Source organism: Clytia hemisphaerica, unplaced genomic scaffold (assembly GCF_902728285.1).
Source record: "Clytia hemisphaerica strain Z4C2 unplaced genomic scaffold, Clytia hemisphaerica genome assembly, whole genome shotgun sequence".
Classification (NCBI taxonomy): Eukaryota; Metazoa; Cnidaria; class Hydrozoa; order Leptothecata; family Clytiidae; genus Clytia; species Clytia hemisphaerica.
In genome coordinates, this window is record NW_027103760.1 from 277138 (window position 1) to 299392 (window position 22255).

General features: G+C 35.1%; 1 protein-coding gene across 4 annotated transcripts; it reads left to right on the forward strand.

Moving 5' to 3' along the window:
• Positions 1-3439: 3439 nt before the first annotated feature.
• LOC136805596 (uncharacterized) lies at positions 3440-22204 on the forward strand. 4 transcript variants are annotated; one of them, XR_010846423.1, is made up of 7 exons: positions 3440-3742; positions 5487-5690; positions 7414-7592; positions 13010-13165; positions 14486-14683; positions 17254-18887; positions 20982-22204. XR_010846423.1 is itself a non-coding variant. In XM_067062162.1 (6 exons), the coding sequence occupies exons 1-6, from the start codon at positions 3486-3488 to the stop codon at positions 17553-17555; spliced, it is 1296 nt and encodes a 431-aa protein (XP_066918263.1). In that variant the 5' UTR covers positions 3440-3485; the 3' UTR covers positions 17556-22204. The 4 variants fall into 4 exon arrangements, 1 of the variants encoding a protein (XP_066918263.1); XR_010846424.1 differs by lacking the exon at positions 3440-3742 and adding an exon at positions 3875-3918; XR_010846425.1 differs by lacking the exon at positions 3440-3742 and adding an exon at positions 4071-4097.
• Positions 22205-22255: the final 51 nt, after the last annotated feature.

Here is a 22255-nt window from a genome sequence, read left to right on the forward strand (position 1 = left end):
TGTGTCAGAGACTTTTTTTACTATATAATAAAAAACAAAGACATTTTTTTCTTCAATATAAAAAAGAACAAAGAAATTTTACGTTAAAATAGCTTCTTTTAATTGAAAACAAAGAAAAATTACACTGCAATGTTTTCTTTTTAAACACAAAAGAAAAAAAGGAGGTTTTCGAATGTTTATATCATGACGATTACCTCGGAATCGTATGTTTTGTCGTGCAATTAACGATTAATCACTCGTAACAAAGGAGAAAATACCGTAATTTGCACTCGTCCTTCGGACTCGTGCAAATTACTATTTTCTCCTTTGTTACTCGTGATTAATCGTTAATTGCACTCCAAACCATACGATTACTAGTACTAATGTATAAGGGAAGGGTATTGGTATTGGTGTAGAATTACATTTTATAGGATTGATTTGTTAACTGTAGTTTAAAAGATGTTTACAGACGTCTTTAGTAAAGAAAATATGAAGAGAGTGTTAAGTTTATATGGTTATATGCAAAAACGCTGTGATATGATAAAAAACTCGGTTTTTTTTTTTAATAGAAGTGAAAAATATTGTTTCCTCGGAAACTTTATTTTCAGATGTTGGATAAGCAAATGAAATGGAAGGGGAGAAAAGTCTGAACAAAATTATGTTTTGGTTTTGATTTTTGGGCGAAATTGTTGGAGTTGTTGTTAATGGTAGCCTATATAACGCCTATAACCAAGCTCAAAACATCGAAAACAAAATTATCTGAGACATATAGTGCTCTAGATTTTTATATGAATCCTTTATACAGTATTCTATATGAATTTTATAATTCTACACGTTCTAAAGATTCATTGTTGAAGAAAGTGGATATCAAAACTAGCCACAGATTGAGGTTTAAGTATTGCTCTTAAGATGACTCGTAAGAATTAATCGTAATCTTTTATTTGTATGTATACACGTTTTTTTTATAAGGAACACGTTTGTAAGGAACTCGATGCTGAAAATGGTCCAAAAAATAAGGAATTATTAAGGAACTGCTCAGGCTGAGAATAAGAAAACAAGTTTTAAGGAATCCAATTTTTACGAATCCAAACTTAGCAGCTATGTAAATAAGGAACTCGATAAGTTGACTCTCTTTAATTGACTAATTCGACCTTCAAGGGCCCAATAATACACCACCCACCGTCTTACTAGTAGACTATGCTATCGTCCGTATAATATATTATTATGATATAACATAGTTTGTATATTACAAAACGTAATATGTTCCTCTTAGATGAAACTCGTCTTATAGACTATAGCATAGTCTACACCCACCTATAATTCGACCTTCAAGGGACCTTTTCAGCGTGAAGAGACTGGGCTCGAATTTACCAGGAAAGAGTGAGGTCAAAATAGATTCGAATTACGGATTTAGTTTTCCAACATCCCAAGTTCGAATTACAGAAAGATTCGAAGTATAGTGGTTCAAATACACCTTTTCGACCGTAGCCGCCAATTGCCGTGCAGGTATCTTTTTGTCCGTTTTACCACTCTAAACTCGATCTAATCTTTTTTACATCTTTTTTCTATTGTCTTTAGGTGCGAAAAAAAGCCGGGGTGGTTTTAGGGTGGTAAAACGGACTAAAAAATGCCCGCGCGGCAATTGGCGGCTACGGTAGAAAAGGTGTATTAGAGAGAGCTGATTCGCTTAGTGTTTATACTAATTACACGTTTTTTTATGAGAACAAACAATATAAGAACATAAGACTTCGTTAGCAAAATAATTTAGAACCAGTCCAGAACATTCTTTGGCTTTATGGACTCTAAATCTAAAACTTAAAGGCCCAAAATTTCTTGGGAAAATTGCACAAAAGGGGAATACTCACAAAGTGGTCAAATTGAGAACGTTATAGGTTTAAAACCCAAAATGTTAAGAACGTTAGAAGGCTTCAAAAATGTTGAATGTTCTTATAAGAAGCGTGTAATTTAGATTATACAAACTAACTGTCGCAAATATGCCAGATGTTTCCAACTGTAAAATCAGTCTACGCGCTTATTCTATAAGAATATACTCTATATAGTATTAATGACGAAATGGAAAAACACCATTCTTATAAAGAATCGTGTATGATAAATTATTGAAAACTATATTCTGTTAGAAAATCCAATTTTCAAAAGGGCAAATATATTTTTAAAGTTATTGAATGATTTATGGGAAACCTGGAGGAACTAGTCTGTTTGTTATCGTTAGATTCTATTAGATTTTCATATGTTTGGGTTTTCAACAATCTTGGGCAACCTTATCTAACAGCTCGATTTTCTGTTACAACAGTATGTAAAACAGTTTATGAGTTCATATGATTAGAAAATTATGCTTGAGAGATTTGTTTTAAATATAATGTTGATCATAAAGTCAAGTTAGAAATATATTGAGAATTGTTGATATTTTAACTTTTTTCTCAGAATTAAAATTTCGTGCGAGAATTAGTTCCAGCTTTATATCATTGAATATGTCGATTTGGGAGCGGTTTAGTGGTTTCCAGGCTAAATTATCGGCCTTATTTGAACACACCCCCCTTCTCACAGACCTGGTAGGATTTTTTCAGCCAGTAGGGATAGAAATAACGAACTGAAACTCGATGGGGATTAATATTACCATATTTTTAAAGGCTTGGAATATGAATTTTTTCGTTTTCAAGTCATAAAATTCAGTGGCGATTGGAAGAATAGCATAAAATTTTGCAGTGAGGATAGGTGAATGTCTTCAGTCGGGACAAACGTTGGAGCATAGTTTTCCATCGGGAACGATATTTTGGTCGATTTTTCCAGTAGGAAGGGGTTCTAGTGGGTTTGTGAAAAGGAGATGTTTGAGCATTCTTGAGCTTTTGGATTTTGAGATATCAAGTTTGTTAGTGTTGAATTTACATTCTAGAAGTAAAGTAGAACACTTAAAAATTATTTGTGGTGTTTTAAAACTTATTTTATGACTCCATTTTATGACTTTAATTACCAAACCCGAAAATAGGTGTGGCATTTTGAGCAACCGAGTTTTGACAACGTTGTTTTCACGTTCAGAATGTCCTTTTGAATGTTGAAGAATCTTCACTTCATTTAGTGAGACAGGGATGCAAATACTCGATATTTAGTGGCTGCCATACTTCACTCACATACATATCCATGTCTCACTTGTATATCTTTTAAAGCAACAAACTGTAGTCTGATGGAGGTCTGGTCAGATCCTCTTACTACCAACCCGGCACACACTTTTTTTTATAAGAATGACAAAGTTTTTCTTTTGAAACATTCGAGTGCTCCTTTTTTTGCGCTTATTTTTCAGCGTTTGTAAGTATTTTTGTGTAATTTCTCTAAGGTTAGTAAATATCGTAAATATATTTTCAGCTTCAAAGCCTTATGTTCTTATATATTTGTTCCTATAAAAAAAACTCCGATTAACTCTAATATCGTTTCTTTTTTTAGCAACTCAAATATATAAAAAATTAAAATAGTAACAACTACTCAAGATACAGATGGATACAAACTTGATATCGTGCACTATATTGTTATTAATCGTGGTTGCAAGTCCCATTTATGCAAATGATTGCCCAGTGGTTACCAAGCAGGGGACTTATGGCTCAATTTCGGGCGGTAGATTAACAAATTGTAATAAAGAAGTATTCAAATTGAAATTCGGACAACAAATGGCCGTCAAATTAACGTGGAATTCGTTTAATGTTGGTGGAGATATGCCGTATTGTACCGATGGTAATATGAAAATATATCTTGGGTAAGTTTTTTATACTAAAGTCTCTTTGTTGTGCTTGGATAATTGAGAAAAATCTATGCTGAATAGTCTCTTATTTTGGAAAATTATGAAAATTAGAGACTTTTTAAACTATTTTAATGTTGACCATGTGTTGATATGCCGTATTGTACCGATGGTAATATGAAAATATATCTTGGGTAAGTTTTTTAATACTAAAGTTTCTTTGTTGTGTTTGGATAATCGTGAAAAATCTATGTTGAATAGTCTCTTATTTTGGAAAATTATGAAAATTAGAGACTTTTTAAACTATTTTAATGTTGACCATGTGTTTGATATGCCGTATTTGTACCGATGGTAATATGAAAATATATCTTGGGTAAGTTTTTTAATACTAAAAGTTTCTTTGTTGTGTTTGGATAATCGTGAAAAATCTATGTTGAATAGTCTCTTATTTTGGAAAATTATGAAAATTAGAGACTTTTTAAACTATTTTAATGTTGACCATGTGTTGATATGTCGTATTGTACCGATGGTAATATGAAAATATATCTTAGGTAAGTTTTTTAATACTAAAGTTTCTTTGTTGTGTTTGGATAATCGTGAAAAATCTATGTTGAATAAGAAACCAAAGCGGTATGAAACGCCAGTGACATATCAAATGTTTGTTCGCTGCTCGGTTCGCTGATTGCTACAAGGCGCCGTTTCTTCCAAAATGAATTTGAATTGACCAAGTGCTGTTTCTTCAAAACGATCATACCCGGGGGGGGGGAGGGCACTGACCTTTACGGCTGACGGGGACGTACCGCTGGAGTTTGAAAAATGGACCCTGTCAGATATGAATATTTGGCAAATTTGGGACCCTGTCAGATATCTTCAGAACCAAAAAAGGGACCCTGGCCAGCGGCACATCCCCGTACCCAATTTTGCCTCCCTCCCTGGGATTATACAGCACCAAGGATAGCGACATGCTAATGAAAGACCCGATGCTGAGCCAAAAATAGTATTTTCTATTCTTTTTTGGGTAATCGAGGCACTCTTTCACCGTTGTTGGTGCCACTAACTTCTTACACGTTTTTGTCTTTATTTAAGCTGAGCCTAAATGTGCTTATTTTTCAACAAGTTTAAGCCTTAAATGTTCTTACTGGCTTCTAGAAATTAATTCACCTTAAACATAGTATGATATATTGGAAAAAACTCGCAGAATATCTTTCCAGTAATCTTCCAGGAGATCAGGGGGCACAGAATAATCTTTTCTCCTTATTGAGACTACCAGCATTGCGTATAATACATGGAATTTCCTTGGGGTTTTAAGTGTTTCTATTCGCAAAAAATTTACACACTTAACCCTATTCGGCCTAGGCGGGGCTGTTTCTGTTTGGAGGTCAAATTATTGGTAATCGCTCCTGAAGTAATAGAGCTTTTGCCATGAAATTTTCTGTAAATTCCTAACTTTTATTTAGCTTCAAAATAAATAAAAAATTGACACCTAAATATTTTCACACTTTGAGTATGGTGACATTTCTGACAGCAAGGTGTCACAAAAATTGACACTTTTCCAAGTTACCTTATGTGACAAGGATCTTGTGTGCCAAATTTCATCCAAAAAGACCAACTAGATAAAAAGTTAAGGGATGGTACAGGAAAAGCCCCCCCCCTATTTTTGAACCGCCTGTAAAAGCCTAGGATGAATTGGGTTAAAGTATTGATTTACACAAGTCTGCTTCATTGTATCAAAATCAAGAGTTTCAATTTGTTTCTTTTTAAGTTGTGGCGAATACTCATGGAACAACGATCAAATTGCAGAGTTTTGTTCCGGAAATATGGTCCCAGACACACCACACGACATTTATGCGTACACCGACTGTCTGACGATCGAGCTGAAACATAATGTTTGGTCAAAGAAGGGATCATTTTCAGCCAGTTATGATAAATATCGGGGTACTGGTATGGATACATGTAGCTCTACAAGGTAACTTCGTCTACTTTTTATTCCGTATTCACTAAGGCTAGGACACACGGCTTTTGGAAATATAGCGTTTTTTATATTGGTTATATTTACGGATTTTTTTACTCTTAGGTTCCAAATAAACGGGGAGGGGATTAAAGGGATAATCGGATTGTTGTTGGCCTTTAGATTCCTTCTACGGTGTATACATGTTAAAACTACCATGTCACACTTACATAACTACTCAAGTTATTAACGCGAATCGGTTACCCTTCACGTTAATTACAACCGTTTAACAAAATTTGTGCCGTGTTAATTTTTGAAAACCCTGTCTTTCACTTCAATAAATTGTTGCATTCATTTTTTCCGCGTTAAAGGTTTTGTTTTTAAATAAGAGTGATACACGTTTTTTTTCTATTAGAACACCTAAAATTTGGCTGAGCCTGGATGTGCTTATTTTTTTAGCAATTTTCAGCCTGAAATGTTCTTAGATGCGTTCTTAAATTTTCAGACTACTCTAAATCGACAATATCATGCAAAATAAAGAGCACTTGAAATTAGTAAAATTTGGACAATATTTGACTCTCGATTTAGAAAGTCCATTCCTAAGTTTGTTTAAAACTGCTTGAAAAGAGGAAAAAATTGTAGTTTCTTGTCTTTTTTTTCAAAACTGAGGCTGGGCATGTTACGATGTTCTTAATTTTTTGACGAATTTCAGCCTCAATGTTCTTATAAACTGGGTTCTAATAAAAGAAAAAACGTGTATCGTTTTATATCAGTTTTTTTCACTTTGGATTGACACGGATGTGGAGCAAGATGATCAGAAAAAGGGAAAGAAAAGCATTTTTTGCTTATATCATCATGATATAACAATAGGCAGACACTGTCCTGATATGAAATATGTGTCTGATATGAAACGGCAACACTTAAATACTTGATTAGTTACCCAGCCGGCAGACGACGTTGTTTCAACGTTCATTTATCCTCTGTAGTTAGTTTTATCTTTCCATTTATTAATCATTATTGCTCATTTTGTTAGCTTATTTTGGGTTCCTTCCTCCTGGCGGTATGATCTGGTGGTCCTTTTGCGGGAGGTTAGGAACCTTTAGTTTTGTACTATTTGTTCGTGTTATCTATTCCACTATAGATAAAAAAAAACAAAAAAAAACGTTCATTTAATGTTCACAACGTCCATATAACGTTAGATGAACGTTAAAATAACGTTGTGTGCCAGCTGGGTATATAAGTGTAATAAAGTATGTAAGAACCCAATTTGAGTAGTCTGAATCGCAGACCTCTATATAGATATATTTCCTATAAGAAACTTTTTTCGCTAGAGGATGAGCAGAAGCCTACAATTTGAGAAGATGATCTTCAGTTCTTGGCTTCCAAATATAGAGAATCAAAAAAAGCAGATTTGGAAGTTTTGCCTGGAGATTACTTAAGGCATTTTATTATTGAATGAATGACGTTTTAAGCTCGGGAGAGGTTCTAGGGCTGCTAGCTGACGGGTACACACGTCCCGCCCGACTCTCCACCCTCGGACCACCCTCGGCGAAACTAAAACGGAGTAAATCTTAAGACTCTTTGGGACTAATGTGACCAAATTTTGATCTTTTCGAAGAAGAAAAAATTTAAAATTCTCCTATTTTTCAGATCCTTAAGGGGACTAAAATTTTTTTGTCTGATTTTTTCAGTTCCAAAAAGGAAAGTTTTCTTTCACATTGACTCACTCTCTTTTTTGTAGTAAAAAGGAATTTTCATCATCAAAAGGAGTCATTGCAAGTCCAAATTGGCCGCGTTCGACACTGTCGTCCTGTAAATGGGAATTGGACCGATCATCGCGCGACGGTTATTTGATTCATTTCATGGATATCAAGAAACAAAGATGGTGTAGCTCTGATAAACAGCAAATTGAAGTCGAAGGTTAGTATTCTAAGCAAAAAATGCACCTTAAAGGGACATAACAGTACTTGCGAAATTTGTAAACAAACTATATGCAGCGGATACAAAATCAAAGGGAGTTTCTAAACATCGACCAGAAATGGCGACCACGACCAGCGACCACGACCGGCGACCAGGTAAAGTTGGGTTATCGAGGTTTTCCTCTTTCTCCACCGTAGAGTCTTATGATCATTTATTTATCGAATTGAAGAGTAAAGCTCATCCCTGTCTCACCTACAGTGATTATAAAGCCACGTGCAAAACGTGTAGAGTAGCCAATTCAACGCTCTTTGGAGCTTGAATAGAGTGTCAATTTCTATCCTTTTGTATTTTCGGCATCAAATTAATTAGTGGAAAATTTGTGCTGGGATTTATTCAGGAAGCTTTATATTTAATCATCAGATTATTATTTTGTCAAAATAAGTCATTTTGACAATGTAAGGACAATAGAATAATTGATGAGATTGATATCTCTAAAACTGGCCTTCCCAGCTTTTTCCTGCTGACAATTTCTATCTATTCATACTAAAGGCATCTGATTCGGTACAGTTAGAATATTTGATGTAATAAAGTTTACAGGCATCACACTTAATTGCCCTGTCAATATTTTTGTCAAAAAGTGTCTCTCTGTCTAGAAAATGACTGGTAACGTCAAAAGTCACTTTTAGTATTCTCTAGCTAGAGTAATTCTCAGCCACGTGCTCAGTGGTTCATTTGAAAGCCACATCAGGACTCCATTTGGATGTTCTCTACGGTGGAGAGAGCAGTTAAACTCGATATCCCAAATTTATCTGGTCGCCGGTCGTGGTCGCTGGTCTTGGTCACCATTTCTGGTCGATGTTTAGAAACTCCCAAAATCAAAACAAATGTCACATGTCAAAATAAAAAAGCAAACCAAATATGGCTAATTTTAATTGTTTCAATTGTTTTACAAGTTTGTTTTGGACACGTGATTTTAATTGTTCTCTTTAATGACACGTGGTTCGCGCAATGTTTACATTTTACTACTTTAATGCCCTTTTAAAGGGAAACAAGAATCGCAAAATTGCGACTAAATATTTCCTTAAAGCTTGGTTTCCACTGTGTGATAACTTGTGATAGTGTGTGATAGTGTGTGACAAAAAACTTGAGATAAAATTTTGTTTAGTGGAAACGCATCTGTCATATCCGCTCGTAGAAAGAGGGAAAATTTGTGATAGCAAACTATGGAATTTGCTTTCTATTATATTTTTAACAAAGGAAAATTGAAATAACAAAGAAATGTGATGTAGAATACACCAGGTGTGTCCGGGCGCCTTTTGAACTTTCTTGTCACACGTTATCTCACACAATTTTCGTGTTCTTGGATTGAAATTCATTTCAATCCAAGAACACACTATCACACGTTGTCACAGTATGATAACGCGTGATAAAAACTCTTTTTAAACGTTTCCACTATGAGATAGAATTTTATTTTGTGATAGTGTGTTCCAGACAGGCTGTCTGTCACACATTATCACATGTTATCACACAGTGGAAACCAAGCTTAAAAATGAAGGTCATTATTGACATATATAAAAAAGCACATATAATAAAGTATACATATATATTTGTCCAGAAAGAACTGGCATGTTCTTTGCTTTGTTTTGGTGTTTAAAAATATGTACTTATCAGTCCTAAAAAAAAATACAAATTTGAATATAATGAGGGCAATAAGTCTGGTTAAATGTTACTTTATTCACAAGATTTAAGGATTACTGAAAAAATACTACTGCAGATGAACTAAACTCAAAAACTAAAACTTTACAATAAATTTACATTACGACAAAGTAAACATCTATCTTTAATAGCAACAAAGAAAAAATGTGGCTCAAAGTTTTAAAGCATTTAAATAGCTTTAAACAGTAGACCTTTTTTTAAAGAGGCAGTCATATTGAATAATTATGTACTCCAGCATAAAAACAATGATACAGCCATGCATAATTTAGGTCTATTTAGTTCAGTAGGTATAGAGAATTCAAGATTTGAAGACAGACACTGCATTGGTTTACAAGACTAGAGAAAGATGTCAACCATCCACACGGTTCATGAAAAAGATAAAGTATTTTATCAAAAAAAAGTTCTCTTTTTTTTGGTAATCAATACACCGTTTAACAGTGTCGGCTGCGCACGCGTATGAACAATTTTCTATTGTTTTGATTTTGGCAACCACGAGAAACTTCACTCTCCCCCGTAAAAAATGGTAGGTAAACAGCCAGTTCTCATAAGAAAACCCAGCAGAGAAATGGTAGGTAAAGAACTCCTTTTCATCATAACTTCTTTTCCTCTTGGTGAATTTTTGTGAAATTTTCAGGAGAGATACATAAAATTGTCATTAATATCATGTTCAAACATCTAAAACATTCTCTTTAAAGGAAGGAAAAAAAATGGCAATGTTTACATTTCTCTAACCTTCCACAGTACTAAAGTGAGCATTTTTACCTCCCGCCTCTAAGGTGGAGATGGCGAGACTGTTAAACGGTGTCTTCCAACAAACAACAATCAATATACCCTAACAGGATCCCACGGTGTAAACATTATCAACCAACAAAACCCACACCACCAAAATTGTAAAGATAAGTCAATATAATTTCTATCAACAATTTCTCGTAAAATGTTTTTTTTCCAACATTCTGACTGTCTGATACCAATCATGGCTGGAGTCATCATGTGTAGAGTGACTGTGTATAACAACAAAAGTTTATTGAAAATCATCCCACGATCATGGTGAAGCTAAAGATTTATCAACCAAACAAAACTGACGCCAAGTCATTAATCTGTCGATTAAAAATTTCCATGAAAATTACAATCGAAACTTATCTCATAAAATGCTTTTTTCAACATTCTGGAGGTGTTCAAAGTTAGAGGTATCATATGTAGAGCCAAGCAATTATGAAAAGTCATTTGCTATCCCATTTGCCATGAGATATACGAGTCAAGAAATCGAACAAAAACCAACAAATCATGTCTCTTCACTTTCATGTCCAGACGGTGTCAATCGAACAACTTCGAACAAAAATTGCAATCGAACCAAGTGAACGTAATCGAACGCGATCGAATAATTGCAATTCGATTGTCGAACGTAATCGAATCTTAATCGAACGGCCGAATCCTAGGTAATATTCGATTGTGTTCGATTGCGTTCGAGTAAGGTTAGATTGGTTTGATTGATAGTTGACTATATTCAATTGGTTCGATTGATTGTCAATTACGAGGTCAATTACATTCGATTTCGTTCGGTTACGATTATGTTCGATGAGTTTGATTGCGATTAAATTAAATTGGATTACCCCGTTATAGCTTTTTATAGCGTAGGCGGCCGAGCGCTTAAGTCCCGTACGAAAGTGAATAAAATCTAGTACTATTGAATCAGTCGAACATAATCGAATACAATCGAAAGCAATCGAATACAACCGAACGTAATTGAAGCAATCGAATGGCAAGTCCTGGGTAATATTCGATTGCAATTCGATTGCGTTCGTCAATCGAATTGCAATTATTCGATTGTGTTCAATCGCGTTCAATTGATTCGGCGTTCGATTCGTTCGATTGACATCGTCTGGTCATGTCACATCGTGTTTATATGGGGTAACCAGAAAGTCAATCCACAAGAACAGCCATCTTCCTTTATTATGGAGTGTTCCAAAACTATTGGTAGGTTGTTTGGAAGTAAAGAAACCCACACAGTTTGATTTATTTTAAAGATTTAACTTGAAAACAAACTGCATCTTTCTAGCAAAAAACTCATGTTTCAACCTGCTACATAACAATTGCCAGTCGGGTCTGCTACTAACATGTAATAGTTTTATTATAACCGGGCTTGAGAATCCGTAAGGAACTTGTAACATATATTATATATATAGTTTATCAGTCGACTTGAATCATGATACATTACTTATACTTCACTGGATGCATTTTTCGCTGTGAAATTAAAAACGGGCGTCAGTCAGGGCGTACGGAAGGCGTTTTGACACGGGAAATTATGGAGAAAGCCCGTTTTAACAAATATTTCCCTTTTGGAAAACGGGAAATATTTAATAAAACAGCTGAAATGACGACTGTAAACTCCGGTTATTGTCATTTTTGAATAGCGAACCATTATGAAAACATCTTTATCCTCAGCCTTTCTTAATATACCTAACATAAAATTTAAAAGAGTATATCCTAGCAAGTGCGAGCGCAAACCAAATCGGGAAACCGAACCCGACTATCGCGATTGATCAGATTTACGCACAATTACAAATGAAAAACACTGATTTTAAAGATAACTCCTTAACCGGAGTTTAGCTAATGCTGATTAAAACTTATTTTGGTGAGTCTTTTCATGATTTTTAAAAAGAATCTCACATTTTGGTTCAAAACACTCTATTTTTAAACAAAAAAGAACCCGTTTAGTAGCCTACCATTCGCTAAATTTAGTTCTCTCCAAAATTTAAAAAAATACTGTCTTCTCAAAGTAAGTTCTTCGCCGGATTTAAATTATTCTAGGATACTTGATGCTCGAGAAAATTGATTCCCTTAAAGTATTTCAATTGGAACTACACCTACTTTCAAACACAACGAAACACGGTCGTTTTAAGTCAAAATTATATGCCGACACCAGTATGGTCTAGAACCCCTTGTTTGACCCCAAGAATTTTTCACAAGTTAAACACGACACAAACATTCCACTCATTGGAAATTTGACTGTGGCTAGCTAGCTCAGTCGGTAGAGCAGAAAGAAGTTATATCGGATGGCCAATCTTGACCATTTTTCATTTCCTATCCATAATCCTGCATAATCCTTGCTCACTCTTTTTAAAGGCTTTATTTTTACTAGTGTTCCCGTTTCAGACATGTATTTCACATCAATACAGTGTTTTGCTATTGTTATATTATGCTGATATAAGCATAAAAATGTTTTTCCTTTCCTCTTTCTGATCAATCTTGCTCCACATCCATGTCAATCCAATGTGAAAAAGCTTGTGAATTAAAATTGATGAGTATAAAGCAAACGATATCACTCTTATTTAAAAACGAAAGCTTTAACTGTCTGTGTCCTAGTTTCTAATTAAAACCGTCTAAGTAAAATTTTGAAATATGTATTATATTTCGGCAAGCATGTCGTCGCATCGTGCGGGAATCGAACCACCTTCAGATGAGGACCTTCTGATCCGGAGGCCAGCGCTTTATCCGTTTAGCCATTGACGCACAGCTTGAAGCCGGAATTCGTAACATATCATACTGGGTTGACAAATCTCTATAATAGATGAAACTCACAACCCTACCGGCGCCCTATGTGTAGTCACTGGGTACGAGTGCCCATACGACATTAGCACGCGAGTGGTCCATTACGCTTTGCAACTGTGAAATGACCTATACTGATGTGATTCCTTTTTTAGACGAGGAAGATTTTAAATATGGAAAAGAGATTTGCTCACCGAAAACCGAAATCCGATATTTCAAACCCGATGTTGATTTCAAGTATAAAAAAGGGACAGATTGGAATGGTCGTGGTTTTGTTGTCGGTTGGGTTGCCTTCAGGGATCCTTATGACGGTAAGTGAGATATTCCGGATCGGGGAAATTGGGGAAATGTTGGGATTGTCCTGGGACAAACGTTGGAATAAGGTTTATTTTTGTTGTCAGGTAATATTTTGGCAGCATTCGTCCAAAGTCAAGTGCAAGTGTAGTGACCCACAAAACTTAGTGAAAATGTTGTATAAAAATTAATGAAATTTGACAAATTGTGAAAACTTCTTTCTACAAATTCTTTTGAAAACTCGACTAGCAAAAGTTTTCATACAATATACAAAATTCGTGAATTCACTTATTCGCGAAAGTTAAAACCCTGCCAACACACCGGACTTACGGAAGCAACGGATACGAATGATATACGATGTGTAATGAGAAAAACCTTTACCACCGGGCAATCCAAACACCGGACATGAATCAGTATGTGTGTCTGGTGATAAAACTTCCCTTTTTCGCACCGGACACAATTGTTCGGTGTGAAGAATTTCTATACTTTAACTCAAGACAAACACCGGGCAGTTGTGTCCGATGTAATTTAACAATAATTTTCGACACCGAACAAAAACAGTTTGTTACGTCGGCGGGCGGTCTTAATTTGTCTCCCTCGCTAAAGGCCAGGGCAAACTGATCCAACATTTCATCCAACATGCCTTTTTTCTGATGTTGGATGAAATTTTGGACCGGTTTGCGTCAATTCAGATTTTTGGAAAAAAACGAAGAAAAAAATCGTGTTGGACGGTGTTGGATGAAGTTTGATTGCCATCAAACATTTCATCCAACATTTTCGGCGAGATTAAAGAAGCTTTCTCATTGAATTGTGTAATTTTTCGTGTTGGATTGGTTTGGTGGTACTTTTTCTTTATTTTTTTGAATTTTCATTTTTTTCCAAGTCATGTCGGATGAAATGTTGGATGGGTTTGCCTCGGCCTTGATTTTTGTTTCATCCAACGCAAATTTTTCCATCAAACATTTCATCCAACATTTGAAAATCATGTTGGATGAAATGTTGGACTGGTTTGCCCTGGCCTTAATGGGCTTTTCCAGAAAAAAAATTTACCCCCACTGTTGAGGATATTGATTTTTCGAAGTATCCAACCCCCTGGATATCCACTCTTAAAAATATGCTTACCCCTGGATATCGTATTTTTACTTGAAAAGACACTTTACCCCCTGGATATCCGTTCCCCTGTAGGTATTTAGCCCTCTGGATATCCACTTTTGAACAAAAATCGTTAACCCCCCTGGATACCTGATATCCTCAACAGGTGGGACACGGACTATTTCTGGAAAAGCTATTACTGTATATAATATTATATTTTTACGTCAATTTTTTTTTTAATACAGTTACTTATGGTTTCACAATGGCTGGTTATATCGCTGCCGCAATCATTATTCCATTATGTTTCATATGTTGTATCGCTTGCTATGTTATCCGAAAAAGACGCGGTTATGTCTTCGGCCGTGGACCCAACTATGTGCCACCAACCGGCCAAACAGTGCCACCACCGCCACCCGGAACTGTCACCTATCAATCAACTGGAGGTGGGTTTAAATTTGATTTTAGCGATTTGTTTAGATCTAAAAATCGGTTCAGTTCTGTTTCATTGATTTCGATGTTTTAGTTTGACGGTTTGGTTTACCTAGCACTCAAAAGCGATCCCCCCTCCTTAGAGATAAGATTAAAAGGAGGGTCGGAATCACTGATTGAAAAAAATATGTTTTCCTTTCTTAGCTTTTATTAGCTATAAGCGATTCCGACCTTTTATTATTCCCATGTTTAAAGAAGGCTGTCGGAAGTAGACCGACTTACGATACAGGTGTGGGCGTACTTTAAAGGGATAATCAGATGGTTGAGATTATTTGGCATTTGGATTCCTTCTAATTGTCCTGAGCAAAACTTTAAGATATTCAAGTTTAATTAAAAAATCAAGTAAGAATCGATAGCATTTTAACGTAAGGACCCTGTAAGAACCAATTTTTAGGATTTTTACATTGTGATATCTTGACGTTGGAAAACAGTTTACCCACATAACGTTTTTATACACCTTTTTTATAAGAACAAGTTAAGAACAGTTCAAGGCTTCTTGGACTTTTTTTTAATAATGGACAACAATTTTCACAAAATGGTGAAAATAACATTTTATGAACATTTTTAGGCTTAAAACTCACAAATTTAAGTACATCCTTCAAAAATTTCGGATGTGCTTATAAAAAAAGCGTGTATGCCAATTATCTCAAACCAATCCGATTATCCCTTAGCTGCGCTGAGCTATTTTCATATTTTTCTAAAATTTTCAGTCTGGATTTCAAGGCTAAAAAGGACTTTAAAAAAAGGCTATCTAAGAAAGCGACGGAGGATGTTGTAATCTGGTAAGGATAAACAAGAATAGATACATTCGCGCGAGATATTTCCATTTATAATCCAATTTTTTCACCAGTGCAAATGCTACTTTTCGTTTCTCGTTGCTCAATTTTAATAAGCGATTTTTGATGAAAAGGTCATACCGTGCTACAAAACTTACGTGTTCAAAAGACAGACAGTGCTTTGTATACTGATCTAACGCCCCGTCATGATTGTAAAATGATTCTCATCCTCTGTGTGCAAAGAGTAACAGAAATGCACTGTAAGGGTCTGAACCTTTTGATAAATGCACTGGGTGAAAATTTCAGCAAATCCAGGAAAAAGAGCAAATTTTTTAGTTCTAAAAGAGTTGAAAAATAAGTGAGCCCAGCCGGCACACAACGTTGTTTCAACGTTCATCTAACATTATATGGACGTTGTGAACGTTAGATAAATGTTGAAACAACGTTGTGTGCCGGCTGGGAGTGAGACAATGCACTTTAAGGGTATGAATTTCACCGATTTTTTGCTGCACTGTAAGGGTGCGATTCTAAAAGCCGTTCTTTTCGCCGCACATACCGCCGTCAGTTGGTAAAACCACTGCCCCCTGTTTGAAACAGGCTTGATGAACTATTGAACATTAAATACTGCAAAAGGTGCAAAAAGATGGCTTTGCCAGTGACCTAGTCTTGTGAAGAGATTACAGAATTGTTTGATACAGTCTTGATGATCCATTGAACCTTAAAATAAGTAAACGATTTGACCACAGAATTGGTGTCAATGTTAATCACGTCATAAAAATTGTTTTCTTTATAATCATTTTACAACAAGTCTACTGTATCAAATATTTGTTTGAAAGTCTTTAATAACATTTTGGGTATCAATTTCTTGGGCTGATGATTAAGTCAAAAGCCAAGAGTCAAGACGAAGTCAAGAGTTTCGAGGTTTTGACAAACCTTGACAAATCCCTCAAATTCACAAAGTACTTTTATATCTATGTGAGATGTATTCTTATAAATATTTTCATCCAAATGTTATTAATTTTTCTCTTTTATTCGTGGCAAGAGGAAATACGCACGACAATTCAAAAAATAAAAGAAAAACTTGTTAATTTGAAACGTCCTTTGATTCATTTTGAGTTTGTGTGTTGATATATTTTTCTGATGATATTGAAGTAATGATAAGGGAGTCGATATCATAACAATTATTTGTGTGTATGGATGATTATGAACATAGTTGGTTGATTATGAACATAGTTGGTTGATAGTATTTTTTTAGCACGTTTTGATTAAGAGGTGTGTCGCTTATGTCGAATAAACGTTTTTAACTTATCAGATATCAGTGATTAGATCAAAGGCCATTTTTAGAACTTTAATATAGTATAGGAAAACTTTAAACCACAAGATTTTTTAATCAAATTAGTAGATATTATTCAATTCCAATTTTGTAAAAGGGTGGAATTTTATGAAAAGGGTGGGATACCAGAGATACCAGGAAATGGTTTTGAGGAGAGTGCGGATAAGAGCTGTATATTGTAGTGATAGGAGTAAAGGCCATGAGAATAATACTGGTTAGTAAATTAAGACGGAAAGATTCGAAGCATCCTAAGCACGAAAGTTGCAACTAGAGAACAAAGGTAGGTATTTTTTATTTAATTTTTTCAATTTTGAACTGAATTTTCATTTTTGAAACAGTTTCCAGAATACTGACCGAAGCAATTAGAATTTTACTTTTTATGACATTTTCTTATAACCTTTATCCTATTTTTTAGGCACTGCAACCGTTCATCCACCAAACCCAACTGGCGCTCCTGCTGCTTATCCTACTCAACACTACGGTCAACCAGCGTATCCACCGCCCGCCCAAGGTGTATATCCCGCCCAAACATACGCGCCCCCACCTCAAGGATATCCACCCACCGCCCCTCAAGGTGCATATCCGCCTCCTCAACAGCCAGCTTACCCACCACCTCAAGGATACGCCCCACCGCCACAGCAAGCTGGGTATGCGACAGCACCGCCCACTTATAATGAAGCCCAATCGCCACTATTAGAACAAAAACCACCACAATAAGTAAAACCAACTGAATGCTAAAACGAAGAGGTAACTTCCAGGAAAATCTATAACATGCTCTTGTGAAAACTAGGTATATTTATGCAATTCTTGATATGCGTAAGTCATTTTTCTAGCGGAAACACCCTAAAAAAGCCGGGATTTGACCTCTCTCTGTTACTAAAAATAGAAACACAGAGGTCAAAAACCGGCTTTTTTTGGGTGCTTCCGTTAAAAAATATGACGTCATCTTGACTTACGCATATCAAGAATACATTCAATGTCGTAAAGATAATTACAGTTGACGCTCTCTGATATTCGATTTTCAAGGGGGGGGGGGTGGATTTTCATCGAATAAAAAGGGATAGTATCGAATAGTAGAGAGTTGTTGGGAGTTTCTTATTGACGCGGTGACTTGATAATATTAGCGAATAATGGAGCGTATTGAACAGTAGAATGTCGAATAAGGGAGTGTCAACTGTAGGTATAATTTTATAATCATTCAATGTGGAAAAGTAGAAAACAAAAACGAAATGCAGAAACCGATTACTAACCAAGCCACGCACTAATGATTACGTGTGAAAACGCACCAACAACAATACCGAGGATATCGATTCTGGTATATTGAATATCTAATTGTTCATCAAAACAACCCTGTCTCTATCCCTCGGATTTAATGAGATGTACTGACCTTTATATACCCTAGACCAAACTATATCTACCATCTTTGATCGGAGTGGTACCCTGATTGTAAACCTTTATTTACCCTGGACCAAGCTTCTTAATCCCAGCCAAGCAAAATCTTTGATCGGAGTTTTTTGAAAAGTGGTACCCTAATGGCGGCACTACTCGATAGCGGTGTAAATGCATCGAGAGCGCTAGATCTACTTTTCCTCAAATTCTTTTGATGATGTAGCGTCGTTAGACGTTAATCTTTAACATTGCAATGACTTTATCTTGGGTACCAATTCCAAAAAACTCCAATCAAAGATGGCGGATATTGCTTATGGTCCAGGGATATATAAAGGTCAGTGATTGTAAAGCATTATTCGATGTGGGTCAATTTGTAACTCAATGAAGTTTTCCGTTTTCCGTTCAAAATTTTTTTTACCAACATTGAGGAGTGCTACCATTAGGGTACAACTTTCAAAAAACTCGATCAAAGATTTTGCTTGTGATCAAGAAACTGTCTCCGTGGTATATAAAGGCCACTGGTGAGATGGTATCCGGATATGCACCTCTACAATGTCTTTTGACATTACAGCTGATTTGTTGCAATTGACGTGTTTGTGAAGAAAACAGAAAAAAACATTTTTCAAGTCATTGTAGTGGTGCATATCATTAATTTCTAACGTGTACCTTATTACATGAAAACAAATATGGAAGTATTTAACACGAATTGAAAAATGTCGTGTTAATAAAAACCCCTATAACTAGTCATAGCTTTCACTAAATGCCCCCACATAAAGATCATGTCATTCACTTATAAAGCTTTTTAATGCTTTAAAGATTAAAACATTAAAAAATAGCCAGGAATACTTATAAAGCTTTTTAATGCTTTAAAGATTAAAACATTAAAAACAATCAGGAATAATTGATTGATTTATTTATTGATTGATTGGTTGATTGATTGAGGCATTTGCTTGAAAAAAAATTATATTCCATTAACAAAATACTTGAAGAATTCGCTGCTTGATAATTTAATAAAATTTAAGGAAAAGCTGGAGAAGCTTCTCAAAAATATATTTCAAAAATTATGGTATCATTAGCTTACAGGTTTTCACATCTCCTGTTTGTTTTTTTCTCTTTAGTTTCTTTCTTACAACAATATATATCGTGATTATTATTCACTAAATAGACCTTTTCTGATAATGCCGCAGACATCTTAGATTGTAGGCAAAATATATAGTGGTGAATAAATCAACAAGGTAACCAATCAGAAATAGCTGGTTTTTTTCATTGGCTGCTATATTTCAACAATTCTCTATTGCAACTTTGCCTAATAAACAATAGTCAAGAGGATACTGTGTATGAAATTTATCAAAAAGTTCTGCGCCATCTTAAATAGTGTGAAATAGAAACCAATCCTAGTTAAGGCCCGGCCTCCACTTGGGTACGCTGTGATTGCACTTATTCTCAAACAAAATCTTCTATTTTATTGGTCAAAAGAAAAATAAAGGAATGCCATTGTGGTCCATTCAGACGTACAGTCGAGAAAAGTTGAAATGCGCCTAAATTTTTTTTCAAGGGCATAGTACTTTTTCATGATGCAATCTTTTCTCCAAGCAGCGCAGACAATGAAGAGACGTGCCTTCAGGAAGCTAGACTTTTTGAGTTTATAGCTATATATACTTTCACTTTCTGGTGTTTCTGTATGACTGTCTGTGTATCTAGTCTAACCAGTGTTAAATGCCTTCGGGAAGGTCCATCCTAACTTGGAAAGCCAGAATTGGAACTATTTCACCAAACCACTGGAGCGTAAGTTATTTAGGCTATCACAACTGCATGAAAAAGTTGAATGTGCGCATGTAGTGCAAGTGAGATAAATCTATTTTGAAGACCAAAAGAAAAAGTTTGTTTACGTTGATTGACATTCACAACATTCATTCAACCACTTTTGGATTCAACTTTACATATACATACATTCAACTTTTTTGTACTATGCCGGTATCTTGTTTTACTAAGTTAAGAAGGACTTTCTCGAGTTACGACCATATGATGGTATTTAAAGCTCGAGAAGCTCTATAAACAATAAAGGTAGTTATTAATAAAAATATAAAAGACAAAGATAAATTAGAGTTAGAACAAAAATATATTGAAAACTTGAGCAAATTTCTTTAAAGATTCCGGAAAAAGAATTTAAATCATTGCTGAAGTGAACTTCTGACTAAATTACAGTAGTTAGTATTCAGTTTCAAAGACAAGAAACAAAATTTGACATACAAAACACTTTTTCCAGTCAATGAATCAGCTCATCATCATCATAACAAGTCTGCCATTTTGTTTGTTTTGATTTGCACAAGTAATACTGTAATTCATGTTATATCATACACTGTTATGATTTGCATTTATAACACTCGCTTCAGCTTTTCAAAGCTAAATCAAAACTAAAATTGTAATATGTAATAATGATAACAGCATATAACGTAATATGAATATGAAAATATGTATACTACCGTCCCGGAAAAAACCGAAGATTTACGGAAGAGACTAACTACGGGGATGCTTTGGCGACAAAACAAACAAACGCGCAACAAAATTTCGAGATTCCAGTCCAATATCTATGCGTGAAACTATAAGTGCCTCCTCGTCGCTACGCTCCTGCGGGGGCAATTAAAACCAGCCGTGGTGTCCTTGAAAAAGCAAATAAAATTCGTGTTAATTTTTTGCGTGTTAATTTCAAGGCCGTTAAATACTTCCATATTTATTTTTGTGTAATAAGGACAGGTATATGCCGGGTGTCGGAAAAGAGAATCTTTCAATGTTCCCAGCTGGCACACAACGTTTTTTCGACGTTTATCTAACGTTCACAACGTCCAAATAACGTTAGATGAACGTTGAAATAACGTTATGTAGTTTGATATTTCGTCTTGCAATAAATGTAACTTTGTAATTTTTGCTACTTTACGTCATTAGGTATTTATTTATTAGTTTTGTGTTGCCATCAGCTCTTTTTGACTTGTTTTTTTTGCTGGTGACCTTAACACGAGTTGTTTTTTGTTTATGATCTACACTAAGACATCCCTGTCTCACAGCCCCGGTGAAACTTTCCCACAAAAGAGATCAAAAATTATATTTTCCACAGCTCAAAAGTCCATTAGAGTCGGTTTTGGAGTGCAGTTCTTTCCATTGAATTTCAAATGGGGATGCATTCAATCTCGATTTCCCAGTGGGACTGAAATTGGATCATTCCGTTAAGTAACCTTTTTAAGTCAAAAAACATTTCTCGGAAATGTGTGAAATCCCCTAGAAAATGGCAAAATTTGGAAAAAAACCCTAGGAAAATTTATTTTTAAAGTGACGGTGGCCGAAGTCTTTATTTACCCCATGGAAATTTTGAAATAATTTTTTATCCAATGGAAAAATGAAAGATTACTCTCTTAGACCCCCTGGAAATTTTACTTGAATTACCCCCTGGAAATGTTCTTCAACCCCCTGTATGGTTATAAAATTGAATGGCTCATTGTAAAGGTATTTTTCAAGAAGAGACAAAGTTTTGGCCAAACTTTCCAGTGGATCGGTAGATTTGCCGGTTCTATGACACAGAGGTGTACTGAGAAACTAACTAACGGAGTTTAAATTTTATATTTAATCTCCTTAAAAAATACCTATTTTATCACGTGCATTCTCTTAATTTTTCATAATATAATCCTTATGTTGTATTTGAAATATTTTTTTCGATTTTACACTCTCATAAATTCCCGTTTTGACCTTGATTTAGTGATTCCAAAACAACATTTTATAATCTCGTTCTTTTCTATCGATTGAAAAGTTTCAGTATGGTACTTTTATAAGAACATCCACAATTTTTGAAGCCTTTAAGTTTTTTTAATGTTCTTATTTTCACCATTTTGTGAATATTTTTGTGAATTAGAAATGCCGGTGTTTTACAGTCCGCAAAGACTTAAAATGTTCTTAATACAATTTCGGCCATGTAAGCCTATGTTCAATTTGTTTAACCCTTGTTCTTATAAAAAACGTGAATGACGAATGATGTTAAA

Coding starts and splice junctions, on each gene's coding strand:
- LOC136805596 (XM_067062162.1), top strand. CDS start 3,486: ATGGATACAAACTTGATATCGTGCACTATATTGTTATTAATCGTGGTT. Junction 7,593..13,009: donor ACAGCAAATTGAAGTCGAAG/GTTAGTATTCTA, acceptor TTCCTTTTTTAG/ACGAGGAAGATTTTAAATAT. Junction 13,166..14,485: donor CTTCAGGGATCCTTATGACG/GTAAGTGAGATA, acceptor TTTTTAATACAG/TTACTTATGGTTTCACAATG.